The sequence below is a fragment of the Parambassis ranga genome, chromosome 24 (assembly GCF_900634625.1).
Source record: "Parambassis ranga chromosome 24, fParRan2.1, whole genome shotgun sequence".
Classification (NCBI taxonomy): Eukaryota; Metazoa; Chordata; class Actinopteri; family Ambassidae; genus Parambassis; species Parambassis ranga.
The window spans coordinates 15419203-15438756 of NC_041043.1; the positions used below are offsets into that span (position 1 = coordinate 15419203).

General features: G+C 44.5%; 1 protein-coding gene and 1 non-coding gene across 2 annotated transcripts; one reads left to right on the plus strand and one right to left on the minus strand.

Moving 5' to 3' along the window:
* Positions 1–629: 629 nt before the first annotated feature.
* Positions 630–19379, plus strand: LOC114428911 (uridine-cytidine kinase-like 1). The gene is made up of 15 exons (XM_028397692.1): positions 630–746; positions 2050–2261; positions 4991–5097; positions 6318–6488; positions 8355–8426; positions 12142–12331; positions 12421–12482; positions 13526–13542; positions 15564–15662; positions 15872–15965; positions 16122–16184; positions 16263–16385; positions 16490–16597; positions 17105–17261; positions 17606–19379. Exons 1-15 carry the CDS (start codon positions 658–660, stop codon positions 17680–17682), a joined length of 1641 nt encoding a protein of 546 aa, XP_028253493.1. The 5' UTR covers positions 630–657; the 3' UTR covers positions 17683–19379.
* trnar-ccu (transfer RNA arginine (anticodon CCU)) lies at positions 16745–16817 on the minus strand. Its single transcript has one exon. It is a non-coding gene; the product is annotated as a tRNA-Arg (tRNA).
* Positions 19380–19554: the final 175 nt, after the last annotated feature.

A 19554-nucleotide genomic window follows, 5' to 3' on the forward strand; every position in this document is an offset into this window, starting at 1 on the left:
AAATAATAAAAATAAATAAAACTATTTAAAAAATTCGCCATATAAACAGTCTAATTGTAAATTCTAACAAAAAAATATATGTAGCCCATTATGTCACACAAAAAAACAATCAAATGTGTTAATTAGAGTACATTTGTGTCTCAGCTCATTTGTCTCATTCATTCATTCATTAAACCGCGAAAATGCTGCGTTCACTGTCAGAATATGTTCTCGTTTTCTGTCAGACATGATTATTATTATTGAAATTAATTTTTCCCCTCAACTGTAATCTTAAAACAGAAAACAACGAATTTGAAATTACTGTAATAAATAGCCTTTATTATTAATTTATGTTTGAGCTCTAAACGTATGTACTTTTTTATGCTGCTGCTATTATTGTCTTTGATTAGCCTTGAGGTATTGTAGCCTATTTGTCCTTATTATTTAATATAACACATTAAACACATAGTATTTTATTGAAGTGTCAAATATTAAATATATGTTGTAATTATACAACATGTAAACTAACCAAGTATTTTACTATAATCCCAAATTTATTTCGATTTTTCCTTGAAATATATTTTCCCGACTTCCGTAAACACAACACCCGTCTTACGTCTCCATACGTCATGACGCTCCCAGTGTTTGGTTTCCGTGCCGCGCCGAGCAGAGCCGACAATGACAACGACAAGCTGCGACAGTAAACCGGCCGACATGCAGACAGACGAAGGGATGGAGGCGGACCGGTCGATGTCCCGGTCCGACAGGTAAACCGGATACACGGTGAACACACGAGCCGCGTGTCAGAACACTGCCAGAGGGCGCGGACGGGAAACGGCGCGTGTTAGCACAGCTAGCGCAGCTAGCCCGGCTAGCTAGCTTCCACATAGGCATATTAGCCACGCATTGTGTTAGCGATGCTGCAGAGAACAAAAGCGAGACAAAAAAGATGAGCGAAGTTCACCCGAACCCCCAGAAAACAGGGCACAGACCCGGTCCAGCCTCACGGAGTGTTGGGTACAGGTTAGTTCTGATATGTCGGTGTTAACTCCGCTCTGCTTCTGTCATGTGTGACGGTTCATTCTGTGGCAGACACCAGACATCCAGCAGCCGGATGTTTGCCCAGTAAGAATGATTTCTCAGACTTATTTAGACAGGACTGACATTTAAAGCCCTGAGTTGTATCTAAATAACAGAGGAAGTGGTGCATTGTGGGAGTCGGAGTCTGTTGCTGAACGAGCTCCTGTAGCTGGTCAGCACAGTGTGGAGCAGGTGAGAGGGACAGTCCAGTATGGTCTTTATTTTGGACCACGTCCTCCTCTCGGACACACCTCTGTCAGAGAGTCCAGGTCCTCTCCCACAACATGGCCGCCCTTCCTGTTGAGTCTGTTGATGTCCCTCACCCTCAGACTGCTGCCCCAGCAGACAGCAGCATACACATAATGTCTCCACAGACTCAGAGGACATCCTCAGCATCGACCTGCAGATGTTGAAGGACCTCAGCTGCCTCAGAACATAGAGATGAACATGATTGTTGCTCTGTAACTCTAGGAGACAAGATAACTGAATTAAAATGCTTTTTACTAAAGAACTGAATGAGGTACTGTCACAAAAAGCCAAGTGATGACAGCCTTACTCATGTGAGCGGTGGCCCCCTGCCCCTATGCTGCCGTGCTGCGTCCAGGGCAGCGGTGTGATTTCCTGGGGAGGACTGGCAAGTTCTTCCTTCCTCCCCCTCAACCACACCGACAGAGACCTTCTGTGGAGAGACAAGTTCAAAGAGAGAGAGACACTGAAGTAAATGGCCTCCCTCTTCCGCTCTCTGCAGGACAGCAGTGCATCTGCAGGCCCTCTAGGAAGTCTTTCTATGAGGAACCTGCAGATATGTTGTAATGATCAGTTTGACTGTACTGGAGCAGCAGCAGCAGCAGCAGGGGCCAGCTATGAGCTAACAAGGCATCTCTGATGGCAACGTGAACATACACAAAGAATCAAGTGTTTTTTGTTATTACACAAAGTAGTGAGGTTACTGCTCCTCATTGTCCTTCCTGTCTCTCCCCCTCCCCCCAGTGGAAGTGGAGATGATTCTTTGGACGGTCTCTCGAGCCCCGTTGTTCCCCGCTGTCCCCTGACCCCATCTCTGTCACCACGGAAACGGACCACAAGCCAGTCTAAGACTGAACCTCCGCTACTGAGGACCAATAAGAGGACCATCTACACCGCAGGCAGGCCGCCCTGGTACAATGTCACAGGGACCACGTTCAAAGAGGCCTTCGTCATTGGTGAGAAAAGAGCACGTTCATCCTCTGCTGTGTGGTCGGGGACATGGACGTATTGCTAAAAAAGTCTGTTTACAGTGATAGATGAGGCCTTTGAAGGACTGCAGCTTTTGCCACTTTTTAAAAAATATATATTTCTCAGCTGCCGTTTGACCCTTGGTATCATCCACACACTCATAGTGCATGTTCTGTTAGGTGACCCTTATACAGTAGAACAGGCCTGTGGTGCCACTAGAGGTCAATATAGTTCATATAGAGGCTGAATAAGGACATAAAATCTCTCATAATAATACATATGATGCCGTAAACTGTGTACATTTGTTTAACTCTTTAAGCAGCTAGACCTTTGCCAGAATAATGAAATCACAAGTTTGTAGAAATGTATTTTTCCAGGCTGCAAGCCGTGTGGTGAAGTGAGTCGTGTTTTGTTGCTGGTGGAGACTGCTAGCTTTCAGCTTAATACCTATATGTCCTAAATGATGATTTCCATATGAAAACGAGTTAGCGGCCTGTGTGTAGCGGCCTGTGTGTAGCACCCTGTGTGTAGCGGCCTGTGTGTAGCGGCCTGTGTGTAGCGGCCTGTGTGTAGCAGCCTGTGTGTGTGTTTCTGCTCAGTCAGGAATCCTCATGATGCGCCGGCTTAGCTTTGCCGTGGGCACCTTTACAGCAGGCTGCCATCCTGCTGATCAGCACAGTAAAATATCTGCCTGAGGACGAGTCCCAGCAGCAGTAAAATGACCCGTGACAGAGAGAGATTAAGTGTGTGTGTGTGTGTGTGACATTCACAGAACCAATGTTCCGTGGTTAAACACATCAGATTGGCGTGAGTGGAGAGAGAGAGAGAGAGAGAGCGAGAGGTGGACATTATCGTGGTTATTGTCAATGGGCCGTAGTGACTAGTTACAATTTCACACTCTGCTGTGTGTCTGTGTGTGTGTGTGATCTGAACGACAAGCAGCCTGCATTACAGGCAGAGTGGAAAGTGGAGGAAGTAAATCTTAAGAAGCTGGTATACTGTGCAAAGATGGATGGATGGATGACCAGAGGGGAGGTGATGTCAGGAAACCTTGTAAAGCCTCATAGACAGCAGAGGTGGCTGCTATCTCTCCAGTCTGGGTTTATTGCTAATAGAAAAGGCAGGTTTATCTGTTTTAACTGTTTCAGTTCAGCCTCAAATGTGTCTGTAAATACTCTTCTTAATCCATAAATTACCATTAATTGGTAACCACATTGGAACTGTTTATAAAACCTCTCCAGAGCAATAATTATACATAGAAATGAGCAACAGTGCAGTGTGTTTTATTTTCTGCCTCCCAGTCAGCAGTTTTGGCCTTGATGGGTCTTATCAGTGCAAAAAAAAAAACCCATTTCAACACTTCACCAGGAGTGGTTTATGTCACAGAAGTAGCTCTGTAAGCTATTTCTGTTCCCGTGTGCACACACCAACAAACACACAGACTTTTTTTTTTTTGTTGCAGCGATTGCACCCTGCTTTTTAACCTCCATCTGCAGCCAGCCAGGCTGTAGTTCTGGCCCAGTTCCCAGGGTAGTTGTCTTGAAGGATTGCTGTTGTGGTCTTTAACCCAGGAGGTCGAGTGAGGTGAGGGGAGGTGAGGTGAGGCAGGGCTCCAGACTTTTAAGTTTCTTATGTGTGCCCCCTTTGAATGTTTGTAGTATTATACTACACAGACACGATTGACTTCCCTCTAATTGTCGCCGTGATTGAGTTGATTTCATTGAGGTGACCACACACTGAGTGAACATGTGACATGTGAGAAATCACACAAAAGCTGCTCAGGGATCACAGAGTGGATCAACAGCAGTAATGAAAGACTGACGGCTGCAGGTGGACAGGAAAGTGAAAAATTAGGCACAAATGCTCTGTGTAGAAATCCATTAAGATGGTGAGAGAACTGAAGCAGATCCACTTCTCGGCCTGCTGCAGAAATAACCGACGGCTGCAGGTGACTGTTTCTGATGTGTTTCTGAGCTCAGGCCGTCAGACACAATCAGCCTCCAGAGTCGAAAAGAGAATTCTTTCTCTGTGTGTCGGTACAGAAAGACTTAAAAATGCACACATGAGGAAGCGGCAGGGAGAGGCTCTGACAGTTTCATTTGTTAAGATTGTCATATTCTAGATTCCTGGTATAAAGGAAACATGATGCCACTGATGGATCAGACATGTGGCTGACTGAGAGAACCTGGAAGCCTGCTTACCATCACCCCACAGGAGTCCACTGATTAGATCCATGATATGATTCATGATGTTGTATTACGTGTATTACAATAAAAATGTCTCTAGGCGCTTTACAGAAATCCTAAACCACAAGCATGCATATGTTATCCTCATTGAACTCAAAATGTCCAAGCTAGGTCCTCACACCCTTTTGAGTTGAATCTATGAATCTGTCAAGAGACACTCTGGCATTTGAAACCAGATCCTGCAGGTCACAATGCTCCCTAGTACCACTGGTGTTCCTCAGGGTTCGATCTTGGGTCCTCTGTTATTCTTTATCTCCTTCCAACCTTGGTTATATCTTTTGAAAATTTGCAATCAAGGAGGAACGCAGCAGAAGTCCACCATTGTCCAACATCTGCCCTGTTAACCTTAGTCCTCTTCCCTAAGATGAAGCAGGAACTTGGTGGTGACTGAAACTTTGTCTGTATGCTCTCTGATTGGTCGACTAGTCGTTGAAATGATGTTCACAGCGTTGTGGTCCTGTCTGTTTCAGGTCTGTGTGGAGGAAGCGCCTCTGGGAAAACCACGGTAGCCAATAAGATCATTGAAGCCCTTGATGTTCCCTGGGTGGTTCTGCTTTCCATGGACTCGTTCTACAAGGTACCGAGTACTGCTGCTGACACAGAGCACAGTAACAGCTGTGATTTATAGCATTCTGGCAGGGATGATTACAGTGCATTACTCACAGCCTCTTGTTTCTCACACGACGAAGATTTCAGGCTCCGTGTTCTGCTGGAGTTAATTAGCTTTTGATTTGAAAACAATAGACGATTAAATTAAATATGTGGAGCTCCGCCTTTGGTGCTGATGTCAGCATAACCAGTTAAAGCCGCTATTGAGCACATATCAATTACACACCTCTGTAGGCAGACGTCGATGATTCGCCAGGCTCCTCTTCTCACTCAGTCATGTCTATATGGATTAGGTAGTAGTTGCTGTTTTTAATTAAACAGTAGTGAGGAGAATAAGCAGGAAGGATGGATTCTTGATAGTTTAACTGAAAACTATCAGAAAATCCAGCTAAAAAGAGGTTTGCATTGTTTCTGTGTGCATAAAATAATGTTGATTCTGAATGCAAATCATAATTAAATGGATGAGGTCGTAGATATGGAATGAATGCCTTCATTTTAAGATGCTAAAGGTGAGACGAAGCAGAAAGTCTGTGAGCCTGTAACGTATTTTAAGTTCTCATAATGATTTATTCTAAGCAAAAGTAGAGGTTGTGCATCATAACTGCATTTTTCTGTCATGAAATTAACATTAAAGGTAGAGTAGGAGATTTTGAAAACTCAGTGAGAGTCAGCCAGATTTCCAAAGTAAACACACGCCCCTTTCTCTCGGAGCTCACCCTGAAGCCACGCCTCCCAATCACATGGACGTACATCACCTGAAGACGAGCTGCGGTCTGTGACTTCGGCCATCATGCACGTACCTCTCTGGTGCGCGCAGAGCAGGAAGAGAGTGACAACCAGCCAATACTCCGCACAGGGTCCACCCGGAGGATTGGCTGATGTTTTTAGTGTTTTATAGCTTCCACAGATGATTCATATTCTTCATTTTAATGCGAAACTGCCGAACTAATCGGTTGCTATCGGATTGTAAAGAGAAGTTACACTAATTTAACAAAAAGAAATCTCCTACCCGACCTTTAATTCTTTGTTGTGCATTAAATAAAACTCCTGTCGTATAGGAATGATTCACATTTACACTCAGATTAGTTCTCGCCTGCCATCAGAAGACACTTTGGGTCAGGACATCCCAGCATGAAGGGACCAGAGTTCACCATCACCAGCTTTCTAAACTGTGTCTTTGTGTTTCAGGTGTTGAATAAAGAGGAGCAGGAGCTGGCGGCTAAAAACGAGTATAACTTCGACCACCCCGACGCCTTCGACTTTGAGCTGCTGATCAACGTCCTCAGAAAGCTGAAAAAGGGGAAGAGCATCAAAGTGCCCGTGTACGACTTCACCACTCACAGCAGGCGCAAAGAATGGGTAAGAACGTCTGGGTAACACCATCGGCTCCGAGAGAGCTGATCATTACAATTTAAATCTGTAAGCTGAACTGTATTGCTGCAGATTAATAGATCCGTCTCGTCATCTTACAGTTCAGCTGGTGGAGATAGTGCTCGGTCTTTATTAATAATAAAAAGCAAATTAGTATTAAAAAAAAAAAAACAGCCTCCAGAGACTTTAGCTGTTTGAGCTGATGCCAGTTGGGACGCCTGCTGATTTGCTAATTATTGGGATTTAGTGTACAGAACATTAACAGCCGCATCTCCTCCCAAAAGCATTGTGAAGAATCAATCTGGCCGCTCGGCTCTCTGACAACTCCTCTCTATTTCTTTGCAATGTAATTTCATGGCTGAAAGGCGCAACACCACGCGGGACTTCACAACTTGTGACTCTGGAATCATTTTATAGGCTTTTGTAGTGGGGTGACTGTAATTAAGCCTCAGGCCCCAGGGGGAGGGGGGTGTTCACACAAGAGAAAGTCATTCCAGCTAGAGTAGGATTGAGCCCAGACAGCCTTTAAGCTGGATGCGTTCAGACCTATTTTCAAATCTGGCTAGCACACACTTGTGTCCGCACTCAATCCGGCTTCATCCAGCATGTTTGCTGTCCTCCAAACCACTAGGTGGCGCCTCATAATATACAGAGTTCGTTCACGCCGTGGTAGGACCACGTGTGCGCATGCGTCATGCGGTTTTTTTGTTCCGTGTCGCGCCCCGTGAACCGGAAGTAGCACATCGCTAACCGGAAGTAGCATGTCGCTAGCTGGATTCGCTCGCCACATTTGCGTTCACACCTGAGCCACATTTGAGCCTAGATCCACCGCTCGTGGGTGGATCTAGCCGGATTGAAATCAAACTGGATTCAGCCGGAATCGAGGTGTTCACACTCAGAAAAAAACACATCTGGATTGATCTGGATGCGGCCGAATCCTGCTTAAGCCACATTTTTTTCCCCAGTGTGAACGGGGTATTATTGTCCATACACATTACACACACTGACTTTTTCTTTGGTGTAAATGGAGGTCACCTTCCTTCTTTCTCCCGGCAGCAACACTTAAACATGTTAAAGACCCACTAAATCATCTCATGGCAAAAAAAAAACAGGGAAATGAAGAAATCAATAAACACTCATCCGTTTCTTTCAAATTCACTTTCCCTCTCTCTCTCTCGTTTTGTTTCTCCTTCTCTCTCTCTCCTCCTTTAAATCAATACCACAGTGTCCAGCCCATTGACTCTGGTCAGAGGAAGGTAATAGGATTGTGACATGCTCAGCCCCATTTTCCCTTTGATTGAATCGGTGATTAATCTCTTTCTCAAACACACACACACACACACACACACGCTGTCCTCGCCGTAAAGCTCCGAGGTTCAGATAGTGGCGGAGGAAGCGAACACGTGTGCCGACATGGCTGCAGAATACGGGCATATGTTCAGCCGTCTTCTTAATTAAAGATATGAAAACATGTAGAATTTTTGAATGATCTGTGTCATTAAATGAAAGCTATGTGCATATTTCTATATTCTGAATTGATGGAGTAGGATGGATCTGATCCTAATGCTTAATATAGTCTCATCTAAACATCACAGAAGGATATTTATCTGCAAATTAAGGAATATTGACTGATTAATTGCAGAAGGAATGTGCAGAATTTTCTCCTTTTCTACTTTCTGTGCTCAGTTGTGGTAGCTCTCACTTCCCACCACTGTGGCTGAAGCAAAACCTGGAGGACGTGTCATCCTTCAGATCTTTTACCTGAAACGTTTGGTTTGGGTTAGAGTTGTTTTTGGGGAATGCTGCATGTATATCTTCATCACGTTGAGTGAACGTGTCCTTTTAATCTGACAGAAAACGGTGTACGGGGCTAATGTGGTCATCTTTGAGGGGATCCTGGCCTTCGCCAACAAGGAGCTGCTGAAGGTGAGGACCTGCGTTGGTTGATTTTTACTTGTTGACAGACACCTGATGGAGTTGTTGAAAGCAAAACTAGGGATGTCCCGATCCGATCACGTGATCGGAAATCAGGCCCGATTACGTGATTTCAGACTCGATCGGAATCGGACATTACCTCCCGATCAGGACTCGGATATATATTTATCAGGGCTCTCAAAGTTAACGCCTTCTGTGCAGGGTGGCTCTGTGTCTTGTAGTGTAGGGGTATGACAGCTGCTTTTGGTGCTAGAGGTCCTGGGTTCGAGACTTCGATGTGTGTGTGAAATCTCCCAGTGTGGCAGTAGCGCCACACACACACACACGTTTTGCTGCAATGAGTGCCTTTATAGAGAGTCCTGAAAGTATCAGATCGGGACTCGGTATCGGCAGATACTCAAAATCAAATGACTAAGGCCCCGTTCACACTGGGGAAAAAATGTGGCTTAAGCAGGATTTGGCCGCATCCAGATCAATCCAGATGTGTTTTTTTCCGAGTGTGAACACCTCCAATCCAGCTGAATCCAGTTTGATTTCAAGCCGACTCGAGAGGTGGATCTAGCAGGATTGGCTCAAATGTGGCTCAGGTGTGAACGCAAATGTGGCTAGCGAATCCGGCTTGCCACATTATTAGCCATATTACGAGGCGCCACCTAGTGGTTTGGAGAACAGCAAACACGCTGGATGAAGCCAGATTGAGTGCGGACACAACTGTGTGCTAGCCAGATTTGAAAATAGGTCTGAACGCATCCAGCTTAAAGGCTGTCTGGGCTCAATCCTACTCTAGCTGGAATGACTTTCTCCAGTGTGAACGGGGCCTTAGACTCGGACTCGAGGGCAAAAAAACCTGATCGGGACATCCCTAAGCAAAACCTCATCAGCCTCACATCTGTGTTCGTCATATTAAACTGAGTGCAAATGTGGACTTTTAAATGCAAGTTTTGAATTTTTTCTCTGATCTGAAACAGCAGCCTGATTGATAAGGAAATAAATCCTCTAAATATGCTTTGATTAAATCATGGCTAACACTGTGATTTATTCACCTTTTTATTTAAACACCAAGCACGACTCACTCTGGTCCTTTTTGATGATGTTTGTCCATTTATTGGTTTAATTTAATGATTATTTAACAGCACTGTAAAACAAAATGAAGCCCAGCAGCCCTCTCTAGTAATAAACCGGTGATTACATTTTATAGGTGCATAAGTAATCAAATTCTGGGGCAGCCACCGAGTGACTGTACGTTTCTTTTTAACGTGTGTGTGTGTGTAGAATCCATGAGGATAAAACGGGGCTGCTCTTTATGGTTAAAAACCTGCCTCTGTGTGTGTGTGTGTCAGTGTGGAAGCTGGACGGTGGTGATAAGGCAGGCAGCGTCTCCCGAGGACACAGCGGTGTAACTGATTACTGTCTGACTCACTTACAGCCATTGTCCCCTGTGATTAATAGTGTTTTGTGTCCATTCTTGGAGTTGAAGTCAATTATAGCTGCGAATCTGATCTGCTAATAAAAAGGTCTAAATTAAGAAACTGAGAACTTGCACACACACACACACACACAGCATTACTATACATCACCATTTACACCACATGATGTTGGACCATTGTGGGCAGTGCTGCTTCATGATAAGACAGCATCTCTTGTTTCAGTTTTTCAGTGTTTTGTGTTTTTTTTGATACGTGGCTGCAGTCAGGAGATGATTTGTCTAGAAAAATTAATTTGTGGTCCCGTGCATGCTGCCTTCCTGTAAACAGCTGCAACCATTTATTCTCTCCATAAGAAAGCTCTTTGTCCAAATGTGTCCACGTGCAGGATGGATGCTCAGTTTTTAAATTACTGGATAAATGAATATTACTATCATTGCACCATTATAGTGTCTTTGTTATTAGTTTATATCAGTGTTAATTTTGGCAGCAATTTCTGATTTAGTTTTTATTTTAGTCTTGTGACTAAAATGTCATTTGATTTTAGTCACGTTTTAGTCATCAACATTTTTTAACTTTTAGTCTAGTTTTAGTCGACTAAATATCAAAGAATTTTAGTCGACTAAATCTGATGTGGATTTAGTCGACTAAAATTCTATGATATATATTTTTTCATGAAATAATTAAGGTTTGAAGTGCAATAAAAACAGGCACAGCTTTAACGTTATTTGAAACAAACATCTCTTTATTTAATTGCTATGATCTTTTCACAAAAGAACCAGTGAACAGTGAGCTGCTCTCCCTGAATACACTGTTCAGTCATGACCTTCTTCATGAATCCTCCATAACTACAGCAAAACACTTCAGTGACAACTTAGAAACAGGTCGCATGCTGTAAAACCATCAGCAGCGCTGTCTTCATTTATAGATTTTGTCACGTGTATCTTTGAGCGGAAGTTAAGATGACTCGTCTGCAAATGTTGCTTCAGGTTTGTTGTGTTTTTACCGCTGATAGTCGCTCCACATGGTTTGAACCGTCTTGTTTGTCTTGACATCAAACGTGTCCGTGTGTGTGTTCTTCTCCTGTGTTGTGTTACCATGCATGAGGACGCCTTCTTCCAGCATCACGGGGTAACGTCCTTACGCAGAGAGATCACTTCTGATTGGCTCTCTGCCGCCGTCTCCTGATTCGTCCCTCCCTTCCACAAACAAAATCTGCTCTGATTGGATCTCGTCTCCAATAATTTCGTCTCGTTTTTATTCGTTGACGAAAGTGTCGATACATTCCGTCTTCGTTTTTGGCACCGTGCGTTAGTTTATATTTAGTTATCGTCTCATTTTTATCAGCAAAAAAACTATGACGAAAATGATTCGTCAACAAAATTAACACTGGTTTATATGATGATAAAATGAGTTATTTGTCTCTGAGACTGGAAGGAAATTTTACTTTTTGTACTTTCTGGTGTTTATTTTAGCCAAAATAAGGATTTACTTTTCAGTAAATGCATGTTTACATTTGCATTTGTGTGATATATATAGATACAGTTTCACAGATTACCTCTTAGTCCCTGTCATAGGAACATATGTCAGATTAAAGGTTCCGCCTCTGGCTGCAGATTTTCAGTCCTCCTGTTGCGTCATTGTGGCGAAAAGCAAACAAACGGCCGCTCTGCAGCCTGGAAAATGATCTACAGCCTCGGCCTTGCTCTCTAACCTCCAGGAACAATCCACTCTTCATTAACTCAACCCTACACACTGACTGCCGTGCTCATCCAGCAGCACCACGGCTTTTGGTTAGTCAGTTGAGTTTTTTTTTTTTTTTTTTCAGATTTACACCGTCCAGAATGCTCTTCCTCTTGTTGTTGTGCGACTGAGTTACACCATCACCCTCCTCTAAATCACCAGAAACTCCTGTAAATTTCAGCATCGTCAATACTTCTTCCCGTGTGAGGAGGCCGTCGCCTCTTTGTTGTTGCACCTCTGCTGTGATGCAGCTGCATTGATTTTTCCTGGTTTTGCTGAGTTTCAGTTTTAATGGAGATCAGTTAGGAGGGTCGGAGGCTGACTTTCCTCTTTAACGTGACAGTGATAACTGACCCCAGCCTCACAGCTCTGCTGTAGAAATGTTGCCGGCCTTTTCACGTTCCGATGACCTGTGCAGTTTTTGTTTCTCTTCCAACTTCCACTTTATGTATGTTCTACTATGACTGAGGCATTCTGGGAAATGTATTTCCAGTAAAATTATTTCTCCTGATTTCTCCTCTTCTCACCTGTTCTTTCAGCTTCTGGACATGAAGGTGTTTGTGGACACAGATTCAGACATCCGCCTGATACGGAGGCTGAAGAGGGACATTTCCCAGCGTGGACGGGACATCAGCGGCATCATCAAACAGTACAATAAATTTGTAAAACCTGCGTTCGAGCAGTACATCGAGCCCACCGTTCAGGTTGCTGACATCGTGGTTCCCAGAGGTTCGTCCCTGTTTTTTTTTTTTTTTACTTTACTCACAGAAATAGCTTCAGATCAAAGCTTAACTTCTTCTTTGTTTTTTGGGGGGCAGGTGGAGAGAACTTTGTAGCGCTGGATTTGATTGTTCAGCATGTGCACAGTCAGCTGGAGAAGGTAAGGATTAACGCTAATCCCTCATCTGTGCAGTTTATTTGTTGGAAAAGATGAAGATGATCATAGTTTACTCTCTGGAATTGGAAATCTTAAATCACATAATAATAAAAATAACTTTTTTATTGGCTGTCGTTAAACAGGAGACTTAAACTTTATTGATCCCTTTTGGGATGAATCCCTCAGGGAAATTAAGTTTCCAGCAGCTTATACAGACTCAGCGAACTCTTGTGTTCAGTAAAATCTTAACTTGTGCACGAGAGGGGACAGAGCTGGCTGTAGAAAACATGGCGGTGTGGAATAGTGTGAACATGGCCTGTTCAGAGAGCTGCGACTTACTGCAGAGGACTGGGCTTTAACGCCAACACTGTATGACCACAAATATTTGGACAGCAGGCCACTTTATGTGCCGACGTGTTTTTGGTTCCCGTCCAGCCCGTTAAGCATCTGTAAGCTCTGATGAAGGGTGATGATGAGGTCCGGCGGCCTCCAGGTCAGGACAGACAGCCCCTTGTTTTTATGTCATGATGCGCCGCTGTAAGACGTTTAAGTTGTCATCATCCTGTCACCGTATGCGTCTGCGATTAATGACCCTGTGAGGAGATGAGAGGCGTCCTCCATCTTCCCTGGTCCACTCACACTCACACTACGACCTACGACCATGATCCGTTCCACCGTACACACACTCCTTTAGAGCATCTGTCACACTCCGCTGCAGTGTGCAGCACGGCTGAGTGGAAGTGTGCACACATCCACCTCCTCTTCCTCCCCCTTTATAGCTGTGATCTTCATATGAAAACATAAATATAATAAAAATGATGTTTGTGACTTGGAACTGCAGCCAAACAGGAAATGAATGTTCACACGTTTATTTTTTGCTGTAAAGGGTTTGGCTTCTTTTGAGAGAATTTCTGTATTTTTCTCTCATGTTTAATTTTCTCTCATGTTTCTCACACACTGCTTGTGTGTGTCTGTGTGTGTCTGCGTGTCTCCTTGTGCGTGCACGGCCCCTCCTTGCCTGGCTGAATGCTGTGTAACCATTCCAGCGTGAGATCACTGTGAGGTATGACTGTTAGTGCTTTTTTTTTATCACCACACCTCCTCCCTCTTCTCTCTGCTCTGCTGTTCACCTAGTTTTTTCCACCACTTGAAAATCAGACAAAACAAAACAGCAGCTTTGTTTTAACTATTGATTTTTGATCATTTTTTTTCCTCCATGATTAATCGTATGCTCCATGATTGTTGTTCAGTAAGGTAAAAATAGTGGGATTCTTTGTGGAAACAGTTCTTTCCATCAGTGTTTAGCGTTACCTCTAAATGTGAAAAACTACCAGGATTATTATTTCATGTCTTATCTACAGTGTGAGACTCAGAAATGCATCTAATTTAAGATCAAAACCGTTCATAAATTGGCCGTATACTGCAACACACATGCATGAAATGTTTCCATGTCTTCTAGGGTTATAACAATTATTCGAGTACTCGAGTAATATTCAAGGGCAAAATGCATCGACAACTAATTTAGTGTTACTGTGACTCGTTAGTGACGTTGTCAAGAATGATTGTCTGGCTCGGGATGATCAGTGCTTTGGGTGCAAGAGGCCCTGGGTTCAAAACCCGGGTGTCACACTCACTCACACACTTTTTGCTATGGGCATGAAGGCGGTCGCAGATTGAAGCAATGTTATTAGCTGCAGCCGCGTGTAATCCGATTACTCAAAGAATCACAGAAATAATCGGCGAGTACTCGAAACTAGTCCTCATGTCTTCTTATTGTGACTCTAAATGCTGTTGGGGACGCCGTGATGAGCTAAAGTGATCGCTTTGAACTCCATGTTCCTTGGGTCATGTTCACACACAGCCACACTACCTGAAGTACAAGCAGCTCGGCGAAGCATGTGCTGCTGCCTTAGAAGGTCAATATTTCTGCTGCATAAACACCTGGTGCACAGCAGCTGTTTGTGTCTGTACACTACAGACAGGATGATCTCTGATTCTTAACTGGATCTGCAGGAAGTGAGACGTCTGTCTGTGGTGGTGTTAAAGATGGACTGATGAGACACATGGAGGCTCCTCCTCCTCAGCCCTGGTCCCTGTGTGGAGCTGTTTCACTGCTAATCCTGTTCTTCCTTTTCTCCCTTTTGTATATCCCCTCCTGTATCTCTCTCTCTCTCTCACTCTCCTCAAATGAATCTCTCACCTTCTTCAGAGGAAGCTGCGCTGGGATATGTGAGGCTCTCCTCCTGCATACGTTTCATTGTCGTAGCTTGACAGCACAGATTAGCCGTAGTCGTTGTCACGCACCCGAGCTGTTTTGTCACTAATGTGCAGTTCTCTGTGTGCTGACACGAAAGCATGCTTGATTTCTTTTTGCAGCAGAGCATGCCGCAGATGAAAAGTGTCTGTGAGATGCAGCAGAAATGGAATTCTGTGTGACTGCGCAACACATCTGCTAATTTTTTTTTTTTTTTTAGAACTGCATTAGCTGCTTTGCTGTTGCTGGACTGGAGGTGATGGCACGCACGTAGGCTTGTCTAACAGCATAATCTGGGGCCAGTTGCACAATGATGCCCGAGATTAATCCCAAAGAATTCCCCCCCCTTTCTCTCTCTCCCTCTGTCTACTCTGGGTTTCTTCTTAAATCAGCGCCACCTGGTGACAGAACTCAAGAACACGCGGCTGAATTTGTAGGCTGACGTTGTTGTTCACGGTGAAATCTATACTGCACAGATTATCTTTGTGAAACCAGCCCCTGCTCTGTTAAACAACAAACATTTGCTTTGTGTAGTAAAGTAAGCAGCATGTGTGCATCAGAAGCAGTGGACTGTGTGTAGTGTACAGTTAACCTTGTTGTGTATGGATTCCTAGTGTGTGGACATCCATGTATACAGTATAACTGTGTCACATTATTCAGTTACTTTCACTAGTTTCTGTCATTTCAATCCCTTTCTGGGACGTTTATTGGTCAGTAGTTAGTTAGTTTTAGTTAGTTACACAGAAATGGCCGACGTTGACATGTTTGTAATGTGTAAGTGTTAGAGAACGTTGCCTCTCGTTGTTTGTTTGACGTCTCTTCTTCCACAGATCGGCTCTGGCCTCGGCTCATCAGGGTCAGCCTTTACCCAAAACCCTCAGCGTGATGGAGAGCACGCCGCAGGTCCGCGGCATGCACACCATCATCAGGTCAGAGCGCACAGCGGTCCACTTCCTGACAGCTCATCAGATGGTGTCATGCAGAAACAAAGTTTTTCCAGCTTTCAAACACAAACATGGCAAAGCCGCAGACCCACAATTCAGTGTGGCAACATGTGACGTCACCTCATTCCAGTCTGCAGAAGTCATCCTCTCACTGTTTGCTTCTGCCCTCTGTGTGTGTGTGTGTGTGTGTGTAGGAACAAGGAGACTAACCGAGACGAGTTCATCTTCTACTCTAAGAGATTAATGAGGCTCCTGATCGAACATGCCCTCTCCTTCCTGCCTCTCAAGGTGAGTTTTTCGTGCTTAGATTACTAACTGACCTCCTGCTTAAGGTTAAATTGTGTCTGAATGAACAACAGCGCAGCTTCTTTTCTCTGCTGTTGCTCCGTGTGTCGTGTTGATTTCATGTCCAGAGGTTGACCGCTTTCCTTTTCTTCTCTCCAGTCGGTGTCCGTGGAGACGCCTCAGGGCGGCACCTATGAGGGGAAGAGGCTGAGTGGCAAAAGAGTGAGCACCTGGCTGTGACAACACCGTCACAGGGAAGTTATCCTACTGTTGTTACACATGAGTGTGTGTGTGTTTTAGATCACAGGTGTTTCCATTCTGAGAGCGGGTGAGACCATGGAGCAGGCTCTGATGGCTGTGTGCAAAGACATCCGGCTTGGGAAGATCCTCATTCAGACCAATCACAACACAGGAGAGCCAGAGGTACAGTGTGTGTGTGTCTGTGTGTGTGTTCATGATCACACAAAATCAGGCAAAGTTCTATCATAGCTGAGATGACATTAGAAGCACTCGTCTCCATCCTCCAGCTCCACTACCTCCGCCTGCCTAAAGACATCAGTGAAGACTACGTCATCCTGATGGACAGCACCGTGTCCACCGGGGCCGCTGCTCTCATGGCGGTCAGAGTTCTGCTGGTGAGTGTCTTCGACAAACAAGCACAGGCTAGACTTGTCTCACAAACATAAACTGAGGAGTGGATGACCAGCCCACCATCAAATGGAATAGAATAGCTTCCATTAATCCCTTTGGGAAGGTCCCTCAGGGAGATTGGGTAAAACAGCCACCCCAGATGGGACTCGAACCCACAATCCCTGGCTTAGGAGGCCAGTGCCTTATCCATTAGGCCACTGGGGCACTCTGTCACTGACGGCAGAGGGACAAACACACCACTTTTACACACATCTAACACTTCTTTTCTCCATACATTTAACATCAACAACCTGTCATGTTTGTTCTCTGTCATGTTTGGTCCTCTCTCTCCTTCATCCTCTCTGTCCTGTCTCCCTCTTCTTCTTCTCCTCCTCTACCCGGCCGACTGTCAGCAGGAAGATTCTCTTTATGAGCCGGGTCCTGCTCAAGGTTTCTTCCCGTTTTTTTTTTTTTGTTGTTGTTTAAATTGTTGACTGTTTTTCTTCCTGAAGGACCACGACGTAGCAGAGGATAAAATCTTCCTCCTGTCCCTGCTGATGGCAGAGATGGGCGTCCACTCGGTGGCCTACGCCTTCCCTAAAGTCCGCATCATCACCACCGCCGTGGACAAGGAGGTCAACGACCAGTTCCACATCATACCAGGCATCGGTGAGGGGACACAGAATCATTCAACTGTAATTTTCTTGACAGCACTTGAATGCACCATATGTGATGTTCCTCAAATGATTAAATCTCAGCTAAACAACCACAATATTCAACATGTCCAATACAAATTGTCAAAAAACACATGAGCTTTGGCCTCAGTCTGAGGACTCCTGACGCAGCCAGCTTTAGAATTGTTTATTTAGCCTCTGTTGTCAGCCAGTGGACGTCTATAGGTGGAGGGATTAAAGGGTGAATCCACAGTGAATGACTGCTGCTTTGTGTTACAAAGATGTCAGCGCTGACCCCGCTCATCCTCCAAACATTTCACAACCTGCTCTTCCTCTCAGGTAACTTTGGAGACCGTTACTTCGGCACCGACGCCCCCTCAGACTGGTGTGAGAGCGACGAAGGGATGGACTTCTGAGGAAAGGACCAGTCATGGAGGAGGAGGAGGAGGGTTTGTTTACAAAAAAAAGCACTTGGCCATTAAAAGAGCAGACCCTCCCTGCACTGACCTGCTCGGCTCCTCCCGAACCAGCGAGGTGACGCTGTGTGAAAATGACCAGGGCTCAGTGCTCACACGGCTTTAACAGGGCCCAGAGCTGAGAAGACTTAGCTGTCCTACATCCTGTGGGATGTGTGTCGGCTTTAAAAACCTCACACACACACACACACACACACGTCATAGATCTTCCACTGCTTCCTTCAAAAACAGGAAAACTTGAGCTACCTGTTCAAAAATGATGATGGTGTTGTTAACGCCAGGGTTCCTACACGTCATCTCCAGGTCTGAACAAATGGGGAAAAACGCTCCTAGACCAGAGAAACCTCCTTTTAAATCTTTAATGAAAGTACAATTCTGTCCTGTGAGGCACAAAACTGCCTCATGTGGTCACTCAAAGATGGCCGTCCCTTGCACATGCACAGATGTTAGGATAAGGCGGTCCCCGACGTGACCTAGTTGCACGCAGAAGAGTATTACCACCGCACATTCTAAGTCTTTGACTCGCATAACTGAGCCACCTGTGTGTTGCGTGCACGAGGATGCATCAGTCACTCGAGCGCACAAAGAGACACACTGTTGCTCGGTTAGTCATGCATGCCTGTGTGTGCAACACATTTTATTAACAAAACAAACGTCTCTTTAATTGTTCTCTGGCGGAAGTGACATTTTGAAATGGAGGAAAAATGTGTAGGAACCCTGTGATGATGATGATGATGATGATGATGACGCCATTAATGTGTTGTTGTTGCTCAAGCAGTCGTCAGACTCAGTTTTAATCATAATGTTTAACGGCCGCTGTAAAAACTTGAAGCTGTTTGTTCAATCAGTAAAAAAAGGAATTTTTTTTTTTTGCACAGGCGTGAAGAGAAAACAGCGCCCTCCTTTGATTTGTTCAGTTTCAGGTCACACGTAGTCTCTAGTTTCGCCTTTTAGCCTATTACAGCTTTGCTATGCTGCCAAAGCAGCTGTCTGTACTGTAACATGATTTTTTTTCCTCAGGCAACACTGAAAAGGGACGACAAAGGACTCATACTTGAAGAAGACTGACTGACTGACCATGGAGGGGAAAAGGTCAAACATGTTAGCTTGTGTTTATCATTTTATTCTCTTCAGTTAAACTGTTTTTATGTTCCAGCAGCAATGACACTGAGCCGTGACGGCCCTCTTTAACCGAGCTGCACAAACCTGGAGCTCCGAACAGACAGCAGGTGTTGTCGCCGTTGTTGTTGTTGTGAGATTAACTTTGATTTGTCATTGGCTTAAAGTCGCAGTGTGTGTGAACAGATCGTATACAGACCCCTCAGCGTGCTGCTTTTACAGCTGATTTAAAAATTAATGTTTTTATTTATTTATTGTATTGTTTGCAGGGATTTAACACGACCACATGATTTCAGGACGGCCTGTCTTGTCAGACAGATTTAATAAGCGTTCATTCCTCCTCTGCTTAAAGGCCTTTTATAGAGTGCCCGCTGTCCTCTTCCTGTTTACAGCAGACTTCCTGGTTAATTTTTTTTTTTTTTTACCTGTTACACCTGTTTGTCAAACCAGGCAGTCCATTGTAATGATTTGTAAAGTGCCACGTCACCTGTACAGAATAAAGAAATAACCTGAAAGTAGCCGTGAGTCTTTACATTTTTTGTCTTATACTGGAGTTGTCCACTAGGGGGCAGCAAATGTTCTATTTTATTGTTTACAGCGGAACTGACGCATTCTACAGCTCTTGTGCTGCCTTCGGAAGAATAGGAAATAATCGTTGTGGTACTGTGCTTCTTTTTCTTTCCCTATAAAAAT